This window comes from Pan paniscus, chromosome 19 (assembly GCF_029289425.2).
Source record: "Pan paniscus chromosome 19, NHGRI_mPanPan1-v2.0_pri, whole genome shotgun sequence".
Lineage (NCBI taxonomy): Eukaryota > Metazoa > Chordata > Mammalia > Primates > Hominidae > Pan > Pan paniscus.
The window spans coordinates 22,672,443-22,697,905 of record NC_073268.2 but is presented as its reverse complement, the minus strand read 5'-3'; the positions used below and the strand labels follow the sequence as shown (position 1 = coordinate 22,697,905).

Here is a 25,463-nt window from a genome sequence, read left to right as displayed (position 1 = left end):
CATGACGGTGGCAAAGTCACTTCCCCTCTCTGGCCTTTGTTTTTCCACTTGTAAAATCATCTTTATGGTCACTTCCAGCTGTGGCACTTGGCTTTCATTCCAGTTGACCCCCTAGCTCTGTGTCTGACCCTCCCCTGCCAAATCCATTGCTCAGAGTGGGAAAGGAGAGGAGAGGGACTATACTTCCTCCTCCCTGGGGCCCCCTGCAGAGCATCTGGGAAGCAAGGCTTCCCTACATCCTCCATGCACCCCCTTAGAGTTTTCAATTCCTTTCCTCGTGATCCTGCCAACTAAGACACTGTGACCACACAGAGAAGGTGGGGAGAACGCAGACATTTTGGCTTCTGCAGCTTTGAAGTTCTTTTTTTTTTTTTTCCTCTGAAGTTAAAAGAATGAAACTGGGAGAGGTAGTAAGGGGCAAGAAAGGAGAGTGGAAATGGAGAGAAAAGGGCAGCTCTGAGAAGCAGCTGGGGAGGGAGGCAGATGAGAATGCACCCCCCCCACCAACAGAACATGCAGTCTTGGCCCAGCTGTGCTGTGAGTGGGCAGCTGGGCTGGCCCCTCCTCTGGTGCTGCCAACCCGCTGCCAGGCAGAGGGGAGGCCCAGAGGAGAGGGAAGCTGGGCAAAGGGGATGGAAGGCGTCCAGCCCGACCTTACCAAACCCCTTGGGCCTCGTGGGAAGGGGCCTCTTGGAGAGGGGGACTGAGGCTCTAGACAGGATGTTCACGGCTGTGGCAAGGCCTGTAGAGAGTTTCGAAGTTAGGAGGACTCAAGACGGTCCCTCCCTGGACTTTTCTGAAGGTAGAACCAGCCTCATAAGTAACTAGGCTGGGTGAACGGGGGCGCTGGCTAGTTTATGGATCACAGTCGGCTGGTGAGGCCACGTGCCCACTGTGTGGCCCTGGGTGGCCCCGGGCAAGCCCCTTTCCCTCTCAGGACTTCCATTTCTTACCTGCAAAATTGTGGAGGGGGGAGGGCTGAAACACATGACTGCCAAGATTCTTTCCAGTTCCTCCGTCAGGGTTGAGTTTAGATGGCCGGAGTAAAAGAAGGAGGGAGGTGCTGCGGTGGTGGGGGTGATCTTGGCTTCACTAGAATCCCCAGTTCTTCCCCTCCCTACAGTTTTGTCTCTGAGGTCACAAAACCTGTGGCCCCCAAGACACACATGCGCACACACGCGCGTGCACACACACACCCCACACATTTATTTTTTAATCTAGGGGCTCAAAAGATGACACGCGCCAGAGCTGGAAGGCGTCGCCAATTGGTCCACTTTTCCCTCCTCCCTTTTTGCGGATGAGAAAACTGAGGCCCAGGTTTGGGATTTCCAGAGCCCGGGATTTCCCGGCAACGCCCGACAACCACATTCCCCCGGCTATTCTGACCCGCCCCGGTTCCGGGACGCTCCCTCGGAGCCGCCGCCGAGGGCCTGCTGGGACTCCCGGGGGACCCCGCCGTCGGGGCAGCCCCCACGCCCGGCGCCGCCCCGCCTTGCCGCCCGCCGGGAACGGCCGCCGCTGTTGCGCACTTGCAGGGGAGCCGGCGACTGAGGGCGGAGGCAGGGAGGGAGCAAGCGGGGCTGGGAGGGGTGCTGGCGCGGGCTCACGCGCTGTGTATGGTCTATCGCAGGCAGCTGACCTTTGAGGAGGAAATCGCTGCTCTCCGCTCCTTCCTGTAGTAACAGCCGCCGCTGCCGCCGCCGCCAGGAACCCCGGCCGGGAGCGAGAGCCGCGGGGCGCAGAGCCGGCCCGGCTGCCGGACGGTGCGGCCCCACCAGGTGGGTGACCCGGTGACGCGTCCTCGGCGGCGCGCCGAGAGGGGACACTCTACTGCCGCCCCGGCACCTCCGGCACCCGGAGCTCGACGGCCGGGCGCAGCGCGGGGATCAGTCCCCGGCACTGCGAGGGAGTTGGCCCAGCGCAGACGAGGGACGGGGGACGTGGGGACAGGGGTCGGGGATGAAAGGCAGAGGCCAGGGAGGGCGCCGTCCTGGCACGCCTCGGAGAGGGAGCACTGTCGGGCTGGACCCGGGGAGACAGTAGTGCACAGATGGGGGAGCAGCCGAAGAGGGGAGCGCCCAAGTCCTCAGCCCTATCTCCTGAACAGCCCCAGCCACGTGCCCGAAAAGCCCTAGCCGTCGAGTGGGAGCCGTCGTGGCGCTGGCCTAACTTCGGGTTGGAATATCTCCCCTTCCCAGAAACCGGGCCCGAGGTGGGCTGGGGGATCCTTGCAGCCCTGTCCAGGGGGCCTGTGGGCCTCCCGCCGTCAAGTTTCTCTTTCAGTTTCTGGCCGTCCCCCTCACTAGGGAAGCTCCGGTGGGGCAAGGGGAGAGGAAGACGGGGAGGGCACCTGCCTCTGCAGAGCACCTTCCCCTCCCCTTCAGCGGGTTCCTTGTTGGAGGGGATGGGCGGCCCTCCACTCCTCACCATCTCTGTTCCCGCACAGGAAAGCTATCTGTGGGACGGGAGGGGCCTGGCCTGGCCGCGGTCCAGGGATAGGTAGGCATGGCAAGGCCAGGGGCAGGCCCGGTTCCTTGGCCTCTGCAGAGGAGAGTGCTTCAGCGCTCGGCTCGCCCTAGGTGAACGGCCATGGCGGGCTGGATCCAGGCCCAGCAGCTGCAGGGAGACGCGCTGCGCCAGATGCAGGTGCTGTACGGCCAGCACTTCCCCATCGAGGTCCGGCACTACTTGGCCCAGTGGATTGAGAGCCAGCCATGGTAGGCACGTCCTGCCCTGCCCCTCCTCAGAGGGTCCCTACCATCCAGGCCCTTTGGCCTCTAGTTTTACTCATGGTGGTTTGGTGTGACTCTGGTCCTGCCTGTCGTTCTCTGTGCGGAAGGGGTGGTGTCCCTGGGAAAGGGGAAGCCTGGGAGGACAGAGAATGTTTTTAGACTCGGATGTCTGTGGAGCTGCTGGGAACAAGTCTTGTGGGCCCTGGAGTGCCCTCGGTCATGAGCCTGGGGTTTCCACTTTATTCCGGGTCCCTGACCTCCTTGCCCAAGGAGGTGCCACAGTAGGTTTTTCTCTCCTGCCCCGCCCCAAGGGATGCCATTGACTTGGACAATCCCCAGGACAGAGCCCAAGCCACCCAGCTCCTGGAGGGCCTGGTGCAGGAGCTGCAGAAGAAGGCGGAGCACCAGGTGGGGGAAGATGGGTTTTTACTGAAGATCAAGCTGGGGCACTACGCCACGCAGCTCCAGGTGGGTGTAGGCTCTGGGCCACCTACGGGGAGGAAGCATCATCTTGTTCCAGCATCAGAACCCCTGGGTTTTTTCCTGGCCTGGCCACTGACTCACCATGTGACCACGAACTTATTGGGAACTTTTCTTCGATTTCCCCCACCCCCTCTTTCTAAATTCGACCTGTCGGATTTCTTTAGCATATTGCAAAGCAAGGGTGGGAGGTGTTTGTTGCCAACAGAGAGAGATGGGTGAACTGGCCTTATGGAAGCAGCAGAAGGGATGGAGGGAGACTGAGTCAGGATTCCTATGTTGGAGAAGGGAAGACCAGCAGACTCTAGAAATGAGGCCACCAGACCTCCCTCTTGGGGTCTTTTAAAGGTGAGAGAGGAGCCATCCCAGAGACAAGAGCTGGACACAAGGGCTTTGAATTGAGGGTTTAGAAATAAGATGTAGCTTCTTTACTTGAGGGGAGTGGGTATGGAGGAAGAGAGGGAGTTTTTGTGGAAGCAGGAAAGGGGTGTCGGTAGTGATGACAGTCAAGCACTTATTGGAACTCACTTATGTTTCCTAGAGAGCCCTTCAATACAGACAGCAGGGTGCCAGGGAAATACAAGTCCATCCCAGAAGAGGGGGAAAACAGGAGAAGCCTGAGGGGAAGCAATATAGGAGGCCAGGGGCAGGATGGTGGGAAGTACCTTGACCTTGGCGTCAGATGCCCTGAGTCTGGAGTCATCTGCTGTCTCACTTGGTTGCGTCTGGACGAGTACATAATGTCTGAGCATCAGTTTTCTCATCTGTGAAATGGGGATCATAGTTTCTGCTTATGTCCTAGAGCTTCCATGCTGTTAGTGCCTTGGTCCCCCACCACTTTTTGGCACCAGGGACCAGTTTCATGGAAGACAATTTTTCCACGGACCGGGATTGGGCAGGGAGGTGGTTTCTGGATGATTCAAGAGCATCACATTTATTGTGCACTTTATTTCTATTGTTATTACATTGTACTATGCAATGAAATAATTATAGAACTCACCACAATGTGGGATCAGTGGGAGCCCTGAGCTTGTTTTCCTGCAACTAGACAGTCCCATCTGGGGGTGGTGGGAGACAGTGACAGATCATCAGGCATTAGATTCTCTTAAGAAGTGCATAACCTAGATCCCTCGCATGTGCAGTTCACAATAGGGTTAGCATTCCTATGGGAATCCAGTGCCATTGCTGATCTGACAGGAAGCAGAGTTCAGGCTGTAATGCGAGCAATAGGCAGCAGCTGTAAATACAGATGAAGCGTCACTCACTTGCTCACCGCTGCTCACCTCCTGCTGTGTGGTCCAGTTCCTAACCGACCACCGACCTGTACCAGTCCATGGCCCGGGGGTTTGGGACCCCTGTGTTACAGTCAAAAGATACGGTAGATTGGAAGTGCTTCATAAGACTGGGTGTGATGGCTCACACCTGTAATCACAGCACTTTGGGAGGCCGAGGTGGGTGGATCACCTGAGGTCGGGAGTTCGAGACCAGCCTGACCAACGTGGAGAAACCCCGCCTCTACTAAAAATACAAAATTAGCCGGGCGTGATGGCACATGCCTGTAATCCCAACTACTCGGGAGGCTGAGGAAGGAGAATCGCTTGAACCCAGGAGGTGGAGGTTGCAGTGAGCTGAGATCACACCATTGCACCTTTAGCCTAGGCAACAAGAGCAAAACTCCATCTCAAAAAGAAAAAAAAAAAAGAGAAAGTGCCTCATAAACTGTGGGTTTTTAATTTGCTCCAAACCAGATATGAAGATCTTGGAGGGGAAGATGAGGATGAGGAACAGAGATATAGAGGTGTCTGGGGATAGTTCCTGAGGCTCCCTGGGAAAAGCTGAGGCAGAGGCTGAAGGAGAGGAAGGGCTGGGCATAGCATGGGGCTGGCATGGCTGGAGCAGAGGATGGCACTGGAGGCTACTGTTGGATTCTTTCAGAAAACATATGACCGCTGCCCCATGGAGCTGGTCCGCTGCATCCGGCACATTCTGTACAATGAACAGAGGCTGGTCCGAGAAGCCAACAATGTGAGTGTCCCTTGGGGATGGGGAGGAGTGTTGAGAAGTCCCTCCATATGCCTTTCTCTCCAGAAACAACTGTGTTTATATAAAACAGCAGCACAAGGAGAGCACCAAGAAGATGAGGGACGTGGGCAAGTGTAAGAGGTGGCAGCATTGCACGCCGGGGTGGAGTGACCCCCTGGATCCAGTCCCTGGCTCTACCACTTACTAGCTGTGTGACTTGAGCAAGTTGCTTAATCTCTCTGAGCCTCTGTTCCTGTTTTCTTTTTTCTTTTTTCTTTTTTTTTTTTTTTGAGACGGATTCTTGCTCTGTCACCCAGGCTGCAGTGCAGTGGCGTGATCTCTGCTCACTGCAACCTCTGCCTCCCAGGTTCAAGCAATTCTCTTGCCTCAGCCTCCCGAGTAGCTGGGATTACAGGTGCCCACCACCATGCCCGGCTAATTTTTTTTGTATTTTTAGTAGAGACGGGGTTTCACTATGTTGGCCAGGCTGGTCTTGAACTCCTGACCTCATGATCCACCCGCCTCGGCCTCCCAAAGTGTTGGGATTACAGGCGTGAGCCGCCGTGCCCGGCCTGTTCCTACTCTTGTAAAATGGAGATAGCAATCATACCTATCTGTGTCAGAAGAACTAACACAGGCAGGCTCAGAGAAGTGAGGCCCAGGGAGGGGTAACAGGGACACATCTCCCCAGTTCTGAAATAATAAAGGCACTGGGCATCTACATGGACAATGGCACAGTGCTGTACTATCTGCAATAGAGCAAAATGAATTTCACAACATGACGTAACAGAAATCTTAGAACAGTGACCGGAGCACAGGTCATATTTATTCTTTCTTTCTTTATTTGTTTATTTATTTATTTATTTTTGAGACTGAGTCTCACTCTATCATCTAGGCTGGAGTGCAGTGGCGTGATCTCGGCTCACTGCAACCTCCACCCCTTGGGTTCAAGAGATTCTCATGCCTCAGCCTCCCAAGTAGCTAGGATTACAGGGGCCCACCACCATGCCCGGCTAATTTTTGTGTTTTTAGTAGAGACAGGGTTTCACCCGGTTGGCCAGGCTGGTCTCAAATTCCTGACTTCAAGTGATCCACCTGCCTCGGCCTCCCGAAGTGCTGGGATTACAGGCATGAGCCACCACGCCCGGCCTATTATGTATTTATTGTTGTGGACATGGATTTCAGGATTTACTCAGTAGACATTTATTGAGGTCTTACTGTGTGTCCGATGCTGGGCTATCATCAGAGAAACACATAAAGGCCTGGTTCTTGCCTGGAAGGAATTCTGGCAGTGATGGATTCTCTAGAGATGAGCTGAGTGCTAAGGGGGCCTAGGTGGAAAAAGCACCCAACTCAGATTGGGGCAGGCTGGCAGGGGAGCGTCCTGTGGACAGGCATGTCTGAACTACAGTGGAGAAAGGCAGGAGAGGAGGGATGAATTTTCTAATGAAAAGACAGCAGCTGTGAGAGCAGGAGGGCATGAATCTTCTTATCACATTGGAAGACTTGTAAGTGGTCAGTGTAACTGGGGAGAAGGAACCAAGTGGGGAGTTGCCATGGATAAAAATAGATAGAGAGGGCCAGGCGTGGTGGCTCACATCTGTAATCCCAGCACTTTGGGAGGCCAAGGTGGGCGGATCACCTGACGTCAGAAGTTCGAGACCAGCCTGGCCAACATGGTGAAACCCAGTCTCTACTAAAAAATACAAAAATTAGCTAGGCGTGGTGGCGGGCGCCTGTAATCCTAGCTACTCGGGAGGCTGAGGCAGGAGAATCGCTTGAACCCAGGAGGGGGATGTTGCAGTGAGCTGAGATTGCACCACTTCACTCCAGCCTGGGCAACAGAGCGAGACTCTGTATTTAAAAAAAAAAAAAATAGGGGTTAGAAACCAGGTCACAAAGGGTCTTCCAGCACAGCCCCTGTGTCCCTGACTTGTTGCCGTCACAGAGCTATCTGCAAACCTAAAAATGACTTCAGCCTCATTGACAAATCCATGTCCATGGTGCTGGTGCTGTCATGGTCTGGGAGCTCATTCCTTCCTCCAACCATAAAACTGTTCGTGAACACCCCTGGCGTTCTAGGGCTTGGGGATTCTGTAGTTCACAGGAAAGGCAAGGTCCTAGCCCTTGGGAACCTCACATCCTTGTGCAGGGAGACAGACAGAAACATGTAAGCAAATACAAGAACAACACACTTTTAGATAGGACTACCGTGAATTGGCTCGTCAGAGATGACCCCTCTGCAATGGTACCAGTTAAAGTGCTTTGCCTCAGGAGGATCTGATGCCAGAATGTCCCAGACTGTTGGAACAATAAGTGCAAGGGCCCCAGGGCAGGAACATGCCTGTGTGTTCAAGGAACAGAAACAGAAGGCACACATTCCCAGCGAGCTGGGGTTGGAGGTAGGCAGGGCTATGGCCAGCAGACACCATGGGAAGGGGTTTGGATTTTATTCTGAGAACAGTTCATTGGAAAGGCTCTGAGGACTTGTTCCTCTTCAGCCATGTGCTCCCTCCCTTTGTGACCTGGTTTCTACCCTCTCTCTCTCTATTTTTTTTTTTGAAACGGAGTCTCGCTGTGTTGCCAAGGCTAGAGTGCAGTGGCGCAATCTCGGCTCACTGCAACATCCCCCTCCTGGGTTCAAGCGATTCTCCTGAATGTGCTGAAGGAATGGCTGGATCCAAGGGGAGCTTGTTGATGCCTCCCCTCTAACTTCATTTCGGGGTCTCCAGGATGCCTGTGAGAGTTTCGGCCTCTTCCCTCTTCCTTCAGTCACAAGGGGGTCTTAAGTGAGATGGTGTGTGTTCACACAGCCCTGTTCCTCCCTATGTCCCTAGGATCTACTGCAGTCCATGGTATTGAGTCAGCAAATAAGTGTAGAGCGAGGGGTCATCATTAGTGGGAAAACCCAGGTGACACCTGGGACGTGTTGAGTTCTAGTCCCTGGGAGGAAATTAGATGGACCCTGTTTGGAATACTCTAGTGGAGGGCAGCTCTGACATAGACATTTGGACTTTGAAGGTGTCACTATCTGCCGTTATCTGCCAGGTCACCTGTTTCTCCTTTCTCTTTCCCTTTTCTATCCCAATTCTGGCAAATGACTCCTTCTGATGCAAATGATCCTCCCTTCTTGCCCTAGTTTCCCTTCTTACCCTAGTTTGGGGTTTGGGGTTTGGGGTCTGTAGTATTGGTGTTTCCTAATGCCTGTGGTCTTCTCCCATCCTCTCTTCCCCGAGTTATTTCCATTCCATCTGTCTCCAGTGCAGCTCTCCGGCTGGGATCCTGGTTGACGCCATGTCCCAGAAGCACCTTCAGATCAACCAGACATTTGAGGAGCTGCGACTGGTCACGCAGGACACGGAGAATGAGCTGAAGAAGCTGCAGCAGACTCAGGAGTACTTCATCATCCAGTACCAGGAGAGCCTGAGGATCCAAGGTGAGGCGCGGTGGAGGCACAGTGTGCATCTGGAGGGTGGGAGTGAGGAACATTCTATGGACTCCTAGAGGGTAGAGCTGGGTCAGTGTCCATCTCCTCAGCACTTTGCCCAAAGCCTGGTAGAAGCAATGGCTCCCGGTGATTGAGCCCCTGCCGTGGGTCACACTTGGCACACATTATTTAATTCAACCCTCTCAACAAGCCTATGAAGTGAACCCCCCTTTTGCAGATGGTAAAAGTGAGGTTCAAAGAGAACAAGTAACTTGGCCTAGGTTACCTGTAAGTTACAGAACTGGATCTCAACTAGAGATATATCATAAAACTCCTGTACTTTATTAACCAGTATTCTCTCCTTAATGGTATATATTCTGTAAATATCGACACAAATAGGTAAATATGAACAGTGCTCCCTAACCAGAGGGAGGACTTGGATTGGAAGTCTTCTGGTTGAACCAGGCTGGGAGAGGTGGAACTTCCAAAGTGGGCCTTCTTGAGCCTCACGGATAGGATGTGGGCCTGGGGGAAGGGGTGACAGTAGAAAGTTCTCCTGTATCCTAGGTCTGTAGTTCGCCAATGGCTCCCATGATAAAGATGTGGGGAAATTAAAAAATCAAATTAGCTTGAAAGGAACTAACCCCAGGTACAATTTGAGGAGTCATGGGACATGGCCCATCTATTAATATGTCCCATTCCAGACTGACCCCAGAAATGTAACACCCCATCTTAGTGAGAACAAGGGGTGTCAAACTGCTTTTTCCTTTACTCTTTTTAATCTGATTTCTTAAGGTAGACCTTAGGTCATTGATTTTAGACCTTTCTTCTTTTCTTTTCTTTTTTTTGAGACAATCTTGCTCTGTCGCCCAGGCTGGAGCACAGTGGCATGATTTCGGCTCACTGCAGCCTCTGCTTCCCAGCTTCAAGAAATTCTTGTGCCTCAGTCTCCTGCATAGCTGGGACTACAGGTGCAGGCCACCAAGCCCAGCTAATTTTTTTAGAATTCTATTGTAGCTATTTAAGCTCTCTTCCTAACCCTGCACTGTCAGTGCTTTGTGTACACTGAGACCAGCACAATGCCTGAATATTGCAGCTATTATGTAAATACTTGCAGGATAATTCTAAATGTTTGTTTGTTTGTTTGTTTGTTTGTTTATTATTGCCCGGGCTGGAGTGCAGTGGCACGATCTCATCTCACTGCGACCTCTGCCTCTCAGGTTCAAACTATTCTCACGCCTCAGCCTCCTCAGTAGCTGGGACTACAGACATGCACCACCATGCCTGGCTAATTTTTTTTTTTTTTTTTTTTTTTTTTTGTAGTTTTAGTAGATACAGGGTTTTGCCGTGTTGTCCAGGCTGGTTGCAACCTCTGGCCTCGAGTGATCTGCCTGCCTCGGCCTCCCAAAGTGCTAGGATTATAGGCGTGAGCCACTGCGCCCAGCCAATACTGACAGGATAATTCTAAGAGAATTTCCCCTCATCTGAATCTATCCCAGACTGGCCCTAGAAGAAGGGCAGCTCCTTCTGAGAATGGAAACGGAAGATTTTGGGCGGTTATTCCTACCCAAGTCCTTAGACTGTCGACAGTGTTTCTGATCCCGTGCCTAGCTTTTCTGTTTCCTGTGCATGGTGGCGGATTAGGTTTGGATTCAGGTTGGGTTTGGATCTATCATGCAGTGTCTTCTCAGTCCCATTTGTCAAGTTCACTCAGCAGAAACACAGACTATTGATCTGCTTTTGCCAGGGAAGGCTCAGCTGCCTCCAGTGGAGTAGGGAAATTGCTTCCCGTCTCCCTGGCCTCCTTCCCAAAGGCTTCTGCAAATTTCCAGGAGAGCCCTAAGTGGGTCCCTTGCATAGGAAGGCTGGGCCCAGGTGTTGGGATCACCACCACCCTCCCTGTGGCTGGGCAGGATTCCCGAGGTAGCCGTGCAGACACCTCGGATCTGTCCGTGCCTGGATGATCCTCTTCCTGCTCGATACCTGCAGTGAGATTGGAGCCATATTTCTGAGTTCTAGCTCTGGGCTGTTCCTGGCTACATAGAGTTGCTTTTGTCTGTCCCAGCTTGTGCATCCCATGGGTCAGGGCTGGGGTCAGAGTGACATGGCCCTCAGGGGCCAGCTAGGAGCCCGACCGAGACATGCTGGTGCGCGCATCTTCTGACTCAGCTCAAGCAAGGACGCTGGGCTGTTGAGAAGGTGACGGGAAGGGATTAATAGTCCCAGTGTGGTGGAGACGGGCTGTCGCTGGGAGGGTGGGGTGGGCCTGCGGTGGTGGTTGTAACTGTGGACATGTTTACTTTCTTAGGCTGGGTTATTGATACACAGGCGCCCTTGTGTTCCACATCCCCTATGTCTTACGTATTTCATAATGGATACTTTTTTTTTTTTTGAGATGGAGTCTTGCTCTGTTGCCTTGGCTGGAGTGCAGTGGTGCTCTCGGCTCACTGCAACCTTTAACCCCGGATTCAAGCAATTCTCCTGCCTCAGCCTCCTAAGTAACTGGGATTACAGGCATGCGCCACCATGCCCAGCTAATTTTTGTATTTTTAGTAGAGACAGGGTCTCGCCATGTTGGCCAGGCTGGTCTCGAACTCTTAACCTCAAGTGATCTGCCTGTCTCAGCCTCCCAAAGTGCTGGGATTACAGGCGTAAGCCACCGAGCCTGGCACATGATGGATACTTTTTTTTTTTTTTTAGACAGAGTCTAGCTCTGTCGCCTAGGCTGGAGTGCAGTGGCCCAATCTCGGCTCACTGCAAGCTCCACCTTCTGGGTTCACGCCATTCTCCTGCCTCAGCCTCCCTAGTAGCTGGAACTACAGGCACCCGCCACCATGCCCGGCTAATTTTTTGTGTTTTTAGTAGAGATGGGGTTTCACCGTGTTAGCCAGGATGGTCTCTAGCCAGGATGGTCTCGATCACCTGACCTCGTGATCTGCCCGCCTCAGTCTCCCAAAGTGCTGGGATTACAGGCGTGAGCCACTGCGCCCAGCCCCATGATGGATACTTTTTAAAAGCTAGTGAGGCCTGACTTATTCCCTGTCCCGCCATCAATGAGACCCCTCACAGATGGTGTGGAGGGAAGCCGCCTCCCTTCGGCCTCCCTTTCCTGAGAGAATCTTGGTGGCTCTGCATCCCCAGTGGCCCTGGACACGCTCTCCCTCTGCAGTCTGTCTGTCTGTCTGTCTCCCCTGGTTGGTCGGCTGGGCTCACAGTGAGCCCACCTGGACAAACATGCTGGGCCCCTTCCAGCCTCTCAAGAATCTCATCCTCCCCTGAGGAGGGACTGCTGTGCTCAGGGACGAGACAGAGCTGCCGGGGCTGGGGTTCCCTGAGGAGGCCTTGCTGTGGGAGGGATGGGGCCGAGCAGCTGCTTGTCTCTGTCACCTCTTCTCTCTGTCCTGTTCCCCGTTAACCAAGAAGGACGAACCTCACACAGAGCTCACCCATGTCAGGCAGCTTTCTGGCATCTTCCATGTCCTCATGTATTTAATCTTAATGCACCCCACTGAGGCAGGTGCTGAGAATCTCCCGTTTTACACGTGGGGAAGCCAAGGCACAGGAAAGGAAAGCGATTTGCCCAGGTTCACCTGCAGTCAAGAGCATGGGCACACTTGTACCCCAGACAGCCTGGACCCATGCCGGGCCGCGAGAAGAGGGCTGGCAGCCCTGTGAGGCAGGCGGGCAGGAGACAGGCAGGCCTCCTCCCCAGCTGCCCCAGCACCCGTGTGCCCCCAGAGGGGACGGCTCAGAGTCAGGAGGCTGGCGAGCAGGGCCCAGAGGCGCCTCCTGGGGCACCCATTCATCTTGGCCCCCCTGGCTGTCAGGAACCCCGACTTGCTCTTGATGCAGTGTCTGAGCCTGGGAGGGTCTCGCTCCAGAACAGGTGAGTGGGCTTCTCTGGGCCTCCTGTTGGACACTGGGAGGTGATGGTCATGGTTTCCTCTTCTCTCCTCTAGCTCAGTTTGCCCAGCTGGCCCAGCTGAGCCCCCAGGAGCGTCTGAGCCGGGAGACGGCCCTCCAGCAGAAGCAGGTGTCTCTGGAGGCCTGGTTGCAGCGTGAGGCACAGACACTGCAGCAGTACCGCGTGGTGAGTGGGGTCCTGGGCCTCTCCTGGGCATGGGTGCCATGAAGTCAGTCTCTGGGGACCCAAGGGAGGGCTGGGACCAGCATGAGAGCAGAACCTGGGAGGGCAGGAGGCCTTTTTTCCTGGGGGCCTTGTGAGGCAGAGCAGCTTGGGGAGAGGGAACGGCCTGGGCCCTGCCCTGCCATTTCCCAGCGAGGCCCTGCGGTGTTCTCTGGGAGCCCAGAAGGGGCTGCTCTCCTCCCTTCCCTCAGGAGCTGGCCGAGAAGCACCAGAAGACCCTGCAGCTGCTGCGGAAGCAGCAGACCATCATCCTGGATGACGAGCTGATCCAGTGGAAGCGGCGGCAGCAGCTGGCCGGGAATGGCGGGCCCCCCGAGGGCAGCCTGGACGTGCTACAGTCCTGGTAATGGTGTGGGGCGGCCAGCGGGCAGGGCAGGAAGGGCTGGTGGGGACCCCGGCTGCTTCTGCGTCCTGTGCTGGCTCCTGCAGCAGGCCCCCTCCATCCTGGGACAGCTCTTGTTTTTCCAGGGAGCCTGGTTCCTCAATCAGACTTTGGCCCCCATCCTGTGCACCTCCCCCAGGAAGGGGGCTGCTGTCCTGGGGGTGGGACAGGGTTCGGGTGTGTGGGGTGATGCTTGGGCTGTTTGGGCCTAGTCAGGGTCGCCCCTCCTGTGTACGTCTCTAATTCTGGGAGGCAGGGAGCTCTGCCCTTCCCATGGGTGGGAAGTGTGGCGAAAGCACAGAGCCTTCCTGGGGGAACGGGAGCTGTGTCTTGGGGCCTGGCATCTGTGAGGAGAAGCCATTGTCCTCCTGTTGGCCTTGGGGCTCTCGTGCAGGTGTGAGAAGTTGGCCGAGATCATCTGGCAGAACCGGCAGCAGATCCGCAGGGCTGAGCACCTCTGCCAGCAGCTGCCCATCCCCGGCCCAGTGGAGGAGATGCTGGCCGAGGTCAACGCCACCATCACGGACATTATCTCAGCCCTGGTGACCAGGTGACTGCTGCCTGTTTGCCATGCCCAGGAGCTTGGGGCAGCTCCTGCCTGCGTGGGGGGAGCTGCAGGTGCCTTCCAGACCAGCAGATCCACTTCCTGCCTCTCATCCCTCCCAACTCCATCTCCAGTTGCTGTGGCTGCTAGGTGCCGCCCTTGCCCAGTTTCTCCTGTGGACACTGCAAGAGATACCCTGGGCCGCAGCCCATGCCAGCTGCTGTGTTATCTCACTCCCCTCTCCATCCTCTCCCTGGACTCTCACGGCTTCCCCGGGAACAGAGGTTGTGCCCGAGCTCATCACCTCCTGAGCCCCACGGGAGGCAGCCCCACCCCCACCACAGAGGGACTGAGAGCCCTTTCCCCTGCGCCAACCCCTCATCATGTGTCTGTCCCTGTGTCCCATGCAGCACATTCATCATTGAGAAGCAGCCTCCTCAGGTCCTGAAGACCCAGACCAAGTTTGCAGCCACCGTACGCCTGCTGGTGGGCGGGAAGCTGAACGTGCACATGAATCCCCCCCAGGTGAAGGCCACCATCATCAGTGAGCAGCAGGCCAAGTCTCTGCTCAAAAATGAGAACACCCGCAAGTAATTGTGCCTCTCCCTTCCCCTGCCCAAGCTTAGGAGTGGGGGACCTGCACCCCCCTCTTTGTCCTTGCATCCAGCTATGTCTTGTCCCCTAGTTCACCGTGTTGCCCAGGCTGGTCTCGAACTCCTGGACTCATGCAGTCTTCCCACCTCAGCCTCCCAAAGTGCTGAGTTGATAGGCGTGAGCCACCACACCCAGCCGAGTATCCGTTCTTTACCCTGGGGATGGTGTGGCTGCCGGAGAGCTGAGGCTCACTGCCACTGCCCAGCATTGTAAGAGACTGTCACACCACTTTCTCCTGAAAGTGTATTGCTTCACACCATTGTAAATTCAAACAATCATGTCAAACCATCATTAAATCTGGGACAGATGGTACACTGCCTTCCTCCTACTCAGATGCCTTCCCTGTCCCTGCAACAAGCATGGTGCTAGGCTAGATGCCGTGGCTTACCCCTGTAATCCCAGCACTTTGAGAGGCCACGGTCGGAGGATCACTTGAGCCCAAAAGTTTGAGTTGGACAATATAGGGAGACCCTCATCGCTACAAAAAGTTTTAAAATTAGCTGGGCATGGTGGTGCATGCACCTGTAGTCCCAGCTACTCGGGAAGCTGAGGTGGTAGGATCGTTTGAGCCTAGGAATTTGATACTACAGTGAGGTATGATTGTGCCATGGCACTCTACCCTGGGCAACAGGGTGAGACCCTGTCTCCAAAAAAATCACACAAAGTATGGTGTTGCAGCCGTGTTCTAGAACCTGTGCTACGCACTGAGGACAAAACTGTGATCCCAACAGAACTGGGCTGTCTCCTCGCCCAGCCCCTTGAGCAGCAGGGCAGGCAGCAGATGCTGGGAAATGCCTGATGGTGTAGCCATGTGGCAGGGGGATGTGTAGGGCACCGAGAAAGGGGGTCTTCATGCAGGAGTAAAGAAATGACAGTCTTAGGCTCCTGGTGGAATTGGAGGTAGCTAGTGATAGGGAGGGAAGTAGCAGAGAGGGAGGACTTTCAGGCAGAGCCCATGTGCCACATCCTGAGGGAAGAGTACAGAGACATTGTGTGTAGCAGAGAGTGGAGAGGTAGTGTCCAGTGTCAGGGCAGGCCACCCACAGCGTATGCAGGGGATGAATAAATGAGTGAATGAGTGATGTGGAAGACATGGCCCCATCCCTTGTCATCCAATTAAAAATGTTTACTGAGGCTGGGCGAGGTGGCTCACGCCTGTAATCCCAGCACTTTGGGAGGTAGAGGCAGGCAGATCACTTGAGGCCAGGAGTTCGAGACCAGCCTGGCCACCATGGTGAAACCCTGTCTCTACTAAAAATACAAAAATTAGCCAGGCTTGGTAACGTACTTGGACCTCTAGTCCTAACTACCAACTACTCTGAGGCAAGAAAATCACTTGAACCCGGGAGGTGGACGTGGCAGTGAGCCAAGATTGTGCCACTGCACTCCAGCCTATGACAGAGCAAGACTCTGTTTAAAAAAAAAAAAAAAAAGGCCAGGCGCAGAGGCTCACACCTGTAATTCCAGCACTTTGGGAGGCCCAAGCGGGCGGATCATGAGGTCAGGAGTTCGAGACCAGCCTGGCCAACATGGTGAAACCCCGTCTCTACTAAAAATACAAAAATTAGCCGGGCATGGTGGTGGAAGCCTGTAATCCCAGCTACTCGGGAGGCTGAGGCAGGAGAATTGCTCAAACCCAGGAGGTGGAGGTTGCAGTGAGCCGAGACTGTGCCATTGCACTCCAGCCTGGGCAACAAAAGCAAGACTCTGTTTCAAAAAAGTTTACTGATTTCCTACCATGTGATCTGGGGTGAAGATGAAGACAAATGACCTTCTCACTGCCTTTGAGCTTGCATTGCAGCTGGGGAGACTGATGATAATACACTTTAAAAGATCAGGCAGGGCCAACCAGTGATAGACACTGGAAAAGAAGTTAAGACAGAGCAATCTAGGCTGGGCACAGTGGCTCACGCCTGTAATCCCAGCACTTTGGGAGGCTGAGGTGGAAGGATCGTTTGAGATCAGGAGTTCGAAACCAGCCTGGGTAACATGGCAAAACCCAATCTCTACTAAAAATACAAAAATTAGCCAGGTATGGTTGCGTGCGCCTGTAGTCCCAGCTACTTGGGAGGCTAAGGCAGTGGAATCACTTGAACCTGGGAGGTGGAGGTTGTGGTGAGCTGAGATTGCACCATTGCACTCCAGCCTGGGCAAAAAGAGCAAAGCTCTGTCTCAAAAAAAAAAGAAAAAAGAGCAATCTGCTAGCGTTGGAGATTTGTTTAAGGCAGGGGTGAGGAAAGGTCAGCTTGGTAAGCTTCTCCAGATAAGTGGTCCAGGAAGGCCTTTCTGGGGAGCTATCTGGGCTGAGACCTGAAGGAGGAGAAGGCTAAGAGTGTTTGGGGTGACAGGAAGAGCAAGGGCCAATGTCCAAGCCTGGCATGTTCAGCAGACAGCCAGGGCCAACGGGGCTTGCATGTCCTGAGTGAGGGGAGAGGAATCCAGTGAGACCAGGGGGGTGGGTAGGTGTTGACCATAGGGATCCTCAGAGACTGTGGTTGTGATTTTTATCTTAAGTGCATTAGAAGCTATTGGAAGTCCCCAAAGCCCTCACATCAATCTTGGTATCGAGGAATTTCTAATGATAGACCCAGACCTCACCACTGGAGACCTTGCCTTGGGTGCTGGGCATGAGGTTGATGGAGAAGTCAGTAACCCAGAAAGACGCCAAGAAACACTCTTAGGGGATGCGGGGCAGGGGCTGCTGGCAGGGCTGACCTGAGCGAAGACCCCAGCCCGAGGTGTGGACAGGACCATGCTCCTGGCCTGGGGCCCGTGTGGAGCTGGGACCCCCCTCTCCTTTGCAGCGAGTGCAGTGGTGAGATCCTGAACAACTGCTGCGTGATGGAGTACCACCAAGCCACGGGCACCCTCAGTGCCCACTTCAGGAACATGGTGAGGACGGGGCCCACCCTCGGAGGGCAGGTCTGCCCAGAGCTGAGTCCTTGTAAGCAGCCGCCATCTCCCTGTTCCCCTGTCACCTCCCACCCTGCAGTCACTGAAGAGGATCAAGCGTGCTGACCGGCGGGGTGCAGAGTCCGTGACAGAGGAGAAGTTCACAGTCCTGTTTGAGTCTCAGTTCAGTGTTGGCAGCAATGAGCTTGTGTTCCAGGTGAAGGTGAGACCCCCAGCCCTCCTGCCCCCACTGCTCCAGGTTACCCAAGAGGTGGAGGGGCCTGCCTCAGGACTCCTGGCAGCAATGCCATCGGACAGCCTGCTTTGACTCTGTGGGTCCCTGTTTGATAGGTTATAATCTGGGACTAACCCAGACAATTTAGGCAATGGGCTAAGAAGAAGTCGGTTGTAGTTTTTGTTTGTTTGCTTGTGCCTACATTTTGCTGGGAGGGGCTTGTGTTTGGAACTGTGGGTGAGGAAAGTGGGTTGGGACCAGGTGTGGTGGCTCTCACCTGTAATTCCAGCATTTTGGGAGGCAGAAGAGGGAGGACTGCTTGAGTCCAGGAGTTCAAGACTAGCCTGGGCAGCATAGTGAGAACCCGTATCTACAAAAAAAAGAAAAAAGTCGGGCATGGTGGCCCGCACCTGTAGTCCCAGCTATTCTGGAGGTTGAGGCAGGAGGATCACTTGAGCCCAGGAGGTCAAGGCTGCAGTGAGCTGTGATTGCACCACTGCCCTCCAGTCTGGGCGACCGAGCGAGACCCTGTCTCGAAGAAAATAAAGCAGATTGCGGCCATGCGTGGTGGGTCTTGCCTGTAATCCCAGCACTTTGGGAGGCCAAGGAGGGTGGATCACCTGAGGTCAGGGGTTCGAGATCAACCTGACCAACATGGAGAAACCCCGTCTCTACTAAGAATACAAAATTATCCAGGTGTGGTGACACATGCCTGTAATCCCAGCTACTTGGGAAGCTGAGGCAGGAGAATCGCTTGAACCCGGGAGGCAGAGGTTGTGGTGAGCCGAGATTGCACCATTGCACTCCAGCCTGGGCAACAAGAGTGAAACTCCATATCAAAAAAAAAAATGCATAAAAAAAAATAAAGCAGATTGGGCATGTTGCCTAAGCAGAGGGCACGTGGTGGTCACGCCCCATCAACTTGGGTTCCTTTGACTCCTGTAGACTCTGTCCCTACCTGTGGTTGTCATCGTCCACGGCAGCCAGGACCACAATGCCACGGCTACCGTGCTGTGGGACAACGCCTTTGCTGAGCCGGTGAGTCCCCGTGGGAGCCCTACCCCAGCACCCCCAGGCCCTAGGACTCACCTGGGGTCAGCCCCACCCCTTGGGCCCCTGCTGAGTGGTCCTTCCTCACCCTAGGGCCAGCCCAGAGGTGAGGTGAGGCCAGAAGGGCTGGGGTGCTGGGCGCCTGCCTTCTGCCATGGCCTTGGCACTCTGGGTTCCAGGTTCCTGGACTGGGGTCTGTGAGGACTGTGAGCTTGGTCTTTGGATCCTGGTCTGGGATCCTCCTTTGGCAGATGGCTTGGGTCCTTGCTCTCTGTTTTCTGTTTCCTGGTCTGCATCTCTGTCCCTGCATGCCCCCACCCCCTGCATCGGTTTTCTTCCCTGCAGGCTGGGAAAAAAAGTGCAAGCTAGTATATAAAAGCCGCCGCATTTCCTGCCCTTGCATTTGTGTCACCTTTCTGGATCTGTCTCAGTCTCCTCTGTCTCTAGGTGTCTGTGTATCTTGTGTGTGTGTGAATATTTCCAACTCCCTCAATCTACCTTTTCCCCTCTCTTGTCTCCCTCTCAGGGCAGGGTGCCATTTGCCGTGCCTGACAAAGTGCTGTGGCCGCAGCTGTGTGAGGCGCTCAACATGAAATTCAAGGCCGAAGTGCAGAGCAACCGGGGCCTGACCAAGGAGAACCTCGTGTTCCTAGCACAGAAACTGTTCAACAACAGCAGCAGCCACCTGGAGGACTACAGTGGCCTGTCCGTGTCCTGGTCCCAGTTCAACAGGGTGAGGGGCCCAGCTGCCAGCCGCCCACCAGGGCCCACCGGGGTCTGTTGCTCCTCCACCTCACAGACAGGTTACTGCCTGGGGCTAGCACCCCACTCTCCACCCCCAACCACTCTCCTACAACCAGGAGAGATGGGGGCCCCTAGCCTCAAGAAATGCAGGCAGGGGCTATAGGAGTTGTGCTTAGTTGTGAAGCCAAGAGCGAGATGATGGAGGGCCCCAGGGCTGGGAGTCAGGATCCTTGGGTTCTGGGCCTAGATGTGTTTGCTAATTTTCTTTTTTTTTTTTTTTTTTTTTTTTTTAGAGACAGAATCTCATTCTGTCACCCAGGCTGGAGTGCAGTGGCGTGATTTCAGCTTACTGTAACCTCTGCCTCCCGGGTTCAAGTGATTCTCGTGCCTCAGCCTCCTGAGTAGCTGGAATTATAGGTGCCTGCCACCATGCTGGGCTAATTTTTGTATTTTTAGTACAGATGGGGTTTCACCATGTTGGTCAGGCTGGTCTCGAACTCCTGACCTCAGGTGATCCGCCCACCTCGGCCTCCCAAAGCGCTGGGATTACAGGCATGAGCCACCACGCCTGTGGCTCTGGCTCTCTTTCTGCCTCTCTCCTTGCTAATTTTTGAAGACCCATCCATTCTCTGTGCCTCAGTTTCCCCACCTGTAAAATGAGGGGATGACTTTGGAGGAATGACTTTGGAGGCCCCCTCCAGCCTAGATGATTCTTTACACCTCTTACTCCCACCCTTGGGCTGGTCTTGGACCCCTGTGTCTTAGAAGTGAGTTTCCTCTCTGGGTCCCTAGGGTACAAGTTGGGGGCTGTGTCACTTTATGGTCTGCTGGAGTGTGGTGGCAAGCAGGGGTGAAGAACTGGGAGAAGACTGGGTGGGGGCAGGAGGGCCCTGACTTTCCTGGGCCACCTGTGACCTGGGGCACCAGCCCTGACTCGGGGGTTCCTGGGCCCTCAGGAGAACTTGCCGGGCTGGAACTACACCTTCTGGCAGTGGTTTGACGGGGTGATGGAGGTGTTGAAGAAGCACCACAAGCCCCACTGGAATGATGGGTAAGGAACGGGGGCTGCAGGGTCAGGGGCCAGCTGCGGGCGCAGAGGGACTGTGGCTGTGGCCCAGTGGTGACGCTCAATGCTCCGTGCACCCAGGGCCATCCTAGGTTTTGTGAATAAGCAACAGGCCCACGACCTGCTCATCAACAAGCCCGATGGGACCTTCTTGTTGCGCTTTAGTGACTCAGAAATCGGGGGCATCACCATCGCCTGGAAGTTTGACTCCCGTGAGTGCCCGTTTTGCCCACACTCCAGCCCCAAGACCCGGTCTCTTGTTCCCTTGCCCCGCCACCCCACCCTCCATCGGGCCTGTGTCCTTAGAAGGTACCCAGCGGGAAGCTTAGTATGAGAGGGCCGTGGCTTGGAAATGTATTCTCTTTCTATTGTTTTCCATTTTGGAGAACCTGAAGTCCCCAGCCCCATAGACTCCAGGACGGCTGGGCGAGTCCTCCTGCAGTTTCACGCTCTCCCCTCTCTGCCACGACCCAGCCTTGTTGGTATCTGCTCATCTGGTTTGCTGAGTAGAACATCCCGCATCGGCTTTCTTCCCTACAGGCTGGGGCTGCAGTGCAAGCTACTATATAAAAGCCCAGATTTCTCTTGCAAGCCTGCCCTAAAGCCGCACAACCTTGGTCCTCCTGCTGCTGGTGGATTATGGGAATGAGGCTGTTCTTTTCACAGCGGAACGCAACCTGTGGAACCTGAAACCATTCACCACGCGGGATTTCTCCATCAGGTCCCTGGCTGACCGGCTGGGGGACCTGAGCTATCTCATCTATGTGTTTCCTGACCGCCCCAAGGATGAGGTCTTCTCCAAGTACTACACTCCTGTGCTGGGTGGGTACTGCCCCAGGACCCTGCCGGCTGACTCCCCCGGGCTCTTCCCCAACCCATAGACAGAGCCTTGGGCTGCACCGTGGGGACTTCCCCAGGAGGAGCCTAGGGGCCATGTCCCCTGTGGGTTTTGGCCCATGGGGTGGTGGAGAGGATTTCAGGGCTCACAAATGAGGAGAGGGAACGAGAAACCCCTCCCAGCTCTCTTCTCTGCAAAGTGAAAGCTGCATGGATTCTCACTTCTGCACCCTCGGAGGAAGGGGTGGCAGCACTGTAGGGAGTGGCCGGGATCATTCGAGCCCACAGATAGTGCTCCGCTCACCACCTCACCAGCTGCTCTCTCTACACCCTGCTCACAAACCTTCCCCCGAGTGGAGTGCAGGCAGCAAAAGGGAGAAGTCTCTCTTCTTCCAGCTGCCCCAAATCCATTGGTTGGGTTTGCTTGTTGATTCTCATTCTTTGACAGGGGTGGGAGCAGGGAGAGGGAAATCAGATGGCCAGAAAAAGAACCAGAAGGAATGGGATTCAAGCCAGGGGTCTCAGTGACCCTCAGGCAGGATTCATCAGCTGGTGTTTATTGGGGGTCCTTGGGAAATCTCATCCCAGCTGAGAACACAAGGTGATGTGAGCAGGAGGGAGACTGCATGGGGCGTGGGCTTCCACCCCACTTGGGAGTTCCCAGAGACTTTGGTTCTCACCACTGTTCTTCCCTTGGCAGCTAAAGCTGTTGATGGATATGTGAAACCACAGATCAAGCAAGTGGTCCCTGAGTAAGTGTCCAGGTGGCTGTGGCTCTCCTTCTGCCTCTTTCCTCCTCCCCCAGACCCTGCCTCCTGTCCTGATCCTGGGCCCAGCTTTCCGCTCCCCCAGGGAACCTGTCTCAGCCCTGGGGAGGGAGTCCCCACTCCTGTAGCTGGAGCCCCAGGGCCGAGTGGGGCACTTTGTCCGTCTACACCCCGAGAAAGACAAACATGCCCCTCGGTCCCCTCCCCAAGTCAGCTGCCCCGGCCTCCCTGGTGGCTGAAGCTCTGTTCTCTTCCTTCTGCAGGTTTGTGAACGCATCTGCAGATGCTGGGGGCAGCAGCGCCACGTACATGGACCAGGCCCCCTCCCCAGCTGTGTGCCCCCAGGCTCCCTATAACATGTACCCACAGAAGTAGGTGGTGTTCTCATGGGGTCCGCAGGGGAAGAACTGGGGACTTGGCCCCAGGCTGGACTCCTGGAGGGCTGGCGGGCAAAGGATCCAGAGCTCTGGTTAGGCCCAAGTCCAGGAGGAGTGAGATCAGCCAGGAAAACAGAGCATTTTGAAGCTAGACATAGCAGGGTCGAGTCCTCACTCTAGTACTAACTGTGTGATCTTGGGAAAATAATTGAGCCTCTCTGATGCTCAAGTTTCCTTATGTGTAAAACGGAGGCAAGAATGCTTGCCTCATGAGAATGGGATGAGCATTAAACTGAGACAGTGTGGGTGAAGCATTTCCACAGGGAGGGGCTTGGAAGGGCTTGATACAGGGTAGCTATGAATGGGGTGGTGGTTCTTGAGTCTGGTGGGAACAAGGTAGATAATTAATTCCCTTCCTCACTGTGGATAGCCAGGGCTGGATGTCTGGGAGGTACCACCTTCCAGTGGGACCACTGAAGATCCCAGGTTCCAATCCGGACTCCACCACCTCCCAGCCAGGTGGCCCAGAGCAAGCTTCCTGATATGGCCTTGGTTTTCTCGTCTATAAAACGGGGTCAATACCCACTCTCCAGTTGGCTGTAAAAATTGGAGTCATGTGCTCAATAGGCTCAGCTGTTCTAGGTGCTCAGTGAAAAGATTCAGCTGTTCTAAGTGCTCAGTGAACAGGGCGGTGCCTACCATTGCAGCTGAGCATCATTGCAGGTGGGCAGAGCCCACTGTGTCAGCCACCTGGTTTTAAGATGAGGACACGGAGAGGGGAAATGAATTCCCTAAGATTATTCAGTGAGTTAGCAAGAGATGCGAATAGAGTGGGGGTCTGCAGAAGCCAGTGGGCTGACTGCTACCCAGCTTGGGGTGGGGTGGGGGCATCCAGCCAGAACTGGTCCTGTTCTCATGAGACGGGTTTGAGTGGAGAGCAGGCTGGAGGCTGTCCCCAGGGAGCTTGAGGCTGTGAGACATGCCAGCTCCCTCTGACATCCCCCTGTCTTTACCAGCCCTGACCATGTACTCGATCAGGATGGAGAATTCGACCTGGATGAGACCATGGATGTGGCCAGGCACGTGGAGGAACTCTTACGCCGACCAATGGACAGTCTTGACTCCCGCCTCTCGCCCCCTGCCGGTCTTTTCACCTCTGCCAGAGGCTCCCTCTCATGAATGTTTGAATCCCACGCTTCTCTTTGGAAACAATATGCAATGTGAAGCGGTCGTGTTGTGAGTTTAGTAAGGCTGTGTACACTGACACCTTTGCAGGCATGCATGTGCTTGTGTGTGTGTGTGTGTGTGTGTCCTTGTGCATGAGCTACGCCTGCCTCCCCTGTGCAGTCCTGGGATGTGGCTGCAGCAGCGGTGGCCTCTTTTCAGATCATGGCATCCAAGAGTGCGCCGAGTCTGTCTCTGTCGTGGTGGAGACCGAGCCTCTGTCACTGCAGGCACTCAATGCAGCCAGACCTATTCCTCCTGTGCCCCTCATCTGTTCAGCAGCTATTTGAATGAGATGATTCAGAAGGGGAGGGGAGACAGGTAACGTCTGTAAGCTGAAGTTTCACTCCGGAGTGAGAAGCTTTGCCCTCCTAAGAGAGAGAGACAGAGAGACAGAGAGAGAGAAAGAGAGTGTGTGGGTATATGTAAATGCATCTGTCCTCATGTGTTGATGTAACCGATTCATCTCTCAGAAGGGAGGCTGGGGTTCATTTTCGAGTAGTATTTTATACTTTAGTGAACGTGGACTCCAGACTCTCTGTGAACCCTATGAGAGCGCGTCTGGGCCTGGCCATGTCCTTAGCACAGCGGGGCCGCCGGTTTGAGTGAGGGTTTCTGAGCTGCTCTGAATTAGTCCTTGCTTGGCTGCTTGGCCTTGGGCTTCATTCAAGTCTATGATGCTGTTGCCCACGTTCCCCGGGGTATATATTCTCTCCCCTCCGTTGGGCCCCAGCCTTCTTTGCTTGCCTCTCTGTTTGTAACCTTGTCGACAAAGAGGTAGAAAAGATTGGGTCTAGGATATGGTGGGTGGACAGGGGCCCCGGGACTTGGAGGGTTGGTCCTCTTGCCTCCTGGAAAAAACAAAAACAAAACTGCAGTGAAAGACAAGCTGCAAATCAGCCATGTGCTGCGTGCCTGTGGAATCTGGAGTGAGGGGTAAAAGCTGATCTGGTTTGACTCCGCTGGAGGTGGGGCCTGGAGCAGGCCTCGCGCTGTTGCGTAACTGGCTGTGTTCTGGCGAGGCCTTGCTCCCAACCCCACACGCTCCTCCCTCTGAGGCTGTAGGACTCGCAGTCAGGGGCAGCTGACCATGGAAGATTGGGAGCCCAAGGTTTAAACTTCTCTGAAGGGAGGTGGGGATGAGAAGAGGGGTTTTTTTGTACTTTGTACAAAGACCACACATTTGTGTAAACAGTGTTTTGGAATAAAACATTTTTTTCATAAATTTGCTGCTATGGCTCCTGGTTGGGGCGTTGGTGGCCTCCCTGGGTGATGGGAACCCCTGGAGCTGGTTGTTCTGTTCCTTCCCGCGTGCATGCCTGATGCTGTCATTTTTAGTCGTAAATTTTAACTCTGCCCGCTTTGCTGTGGTTTTCAGGGTGCTGGCCACCCCTGGAATACTGTCAATGCTTCTCAGAAGGGTAAGGAGCCAGTTTAGGGAGCACAGATTCCTTAAAAAGCAGGGGACTCGAGGTTTGGGGAAAAGATGGAGATGGGCGCGGGTGGGCAGAACTCTGACCCAGGCTTCTCCTTAGCAGCTGCTGCTCCCAGCAGCCTCGAAGCTGGCGGCTGAGGGCCCGGCACCAAGATGCTTCTCAACCCTCGGGGCCAGGGGCAGTCCCAGAGCCGCAACAACCGTCCCATCCTCCTCCTTCCCAGAGACCAGCAGGTGGCACCACGCGGCTGCGCTGTTTTCAGCTGGCTGCCGGCGACTGTGCGAGGCGGAGGTGCAGCAAGGGGGACCGGCTCGCCCCGGCTGGACCCCCGCACTGCCGGCTGCAGTCAGTCCCTGCTGTCGCTGGGGCCCTTGGGCTCAGGGACGCGCGCTCCCTGGGCGGGGCTGGGAGCCAGGTTTGCGGGCAGGTTCCTTCTGAGCTCAGAGC

The 25,463-nt window shown here is 54.9% G+C and overlaps 2 protein-coding genes across 4 annotated transcripts in view; one reads left to right on the top strand and one right to left on the bottom strand.

Annotated features, from left to right (window-relative positions):
• LOC100989105 (signal transducer and activator of transcription 5B) overlaps positions 1–1,767 on the bottom strand; it is an 88,621-nt gene extending 86,854 nt beyond the window's left edge. The window contains exon 1 of the mRNA XM_055102059.3: positions 1,640–1,767. The gene's annotated coding sequence lies outside the window, so the exon portion shown is untranslated. The remainder of the gene's footprint in view (positions 1–1,639) is intronic.
• Positions 1,646–24,805, top strand: LOC100988550 (signal transducer and activator of transcription 5A). Of its 3 annotated transcripts, XM_003813880.6 has the most exons (19): positions 1,646–1,778; positions 2,580–2,717; positions 3,044–3,200; positions 5,148–5,237; positions 8,496–8,670; positions 12,621–12,751; positions 13,000–13,151; positions 13,585–13,740; positions 14,145–14,324; positions 17,193–17,280; positions 17,381–17,503; positions 18,461–18,553; positions 19,092–19,298; positions 20,266–20,360; positions 20,457–20,587; positions 21,042–21,197; positions 21,913–21,964; positions 22,243–22,350; positions 23,373–24,805. In XM_003813880.6, the coding sequence occupies exons 2-19, from the start codon at positions 2,590–2,592 to the stop codon at positions 23,533–23,535; spliced, it is 2,385 nt and encodes a 794-aa protein (XP_003813928.2). In that variant the 5' UTR covers positions 1,646–1,778; positions 2,580–2,589; the 3' UTR covers positions 23,536–24,805. The 3 variants fall into 3 exon arrangements, with proteins under 3 accessions (XP_003813928.2, XP_008964733.2, XP_034797725.1); XM_008966485.5 differs by lacking the exon at positions 5,148–5,237 and having other exon boundaries at positions 1,647–1,778; XM_034941834.4 differs by lacking the exons at positions 21,913–21,964; positions 22,243–22,350 and having other exon boundaries at positions 1,647–1,778.
• Positions 24,806–25,463: the final 658 nt, after the last annotated feature.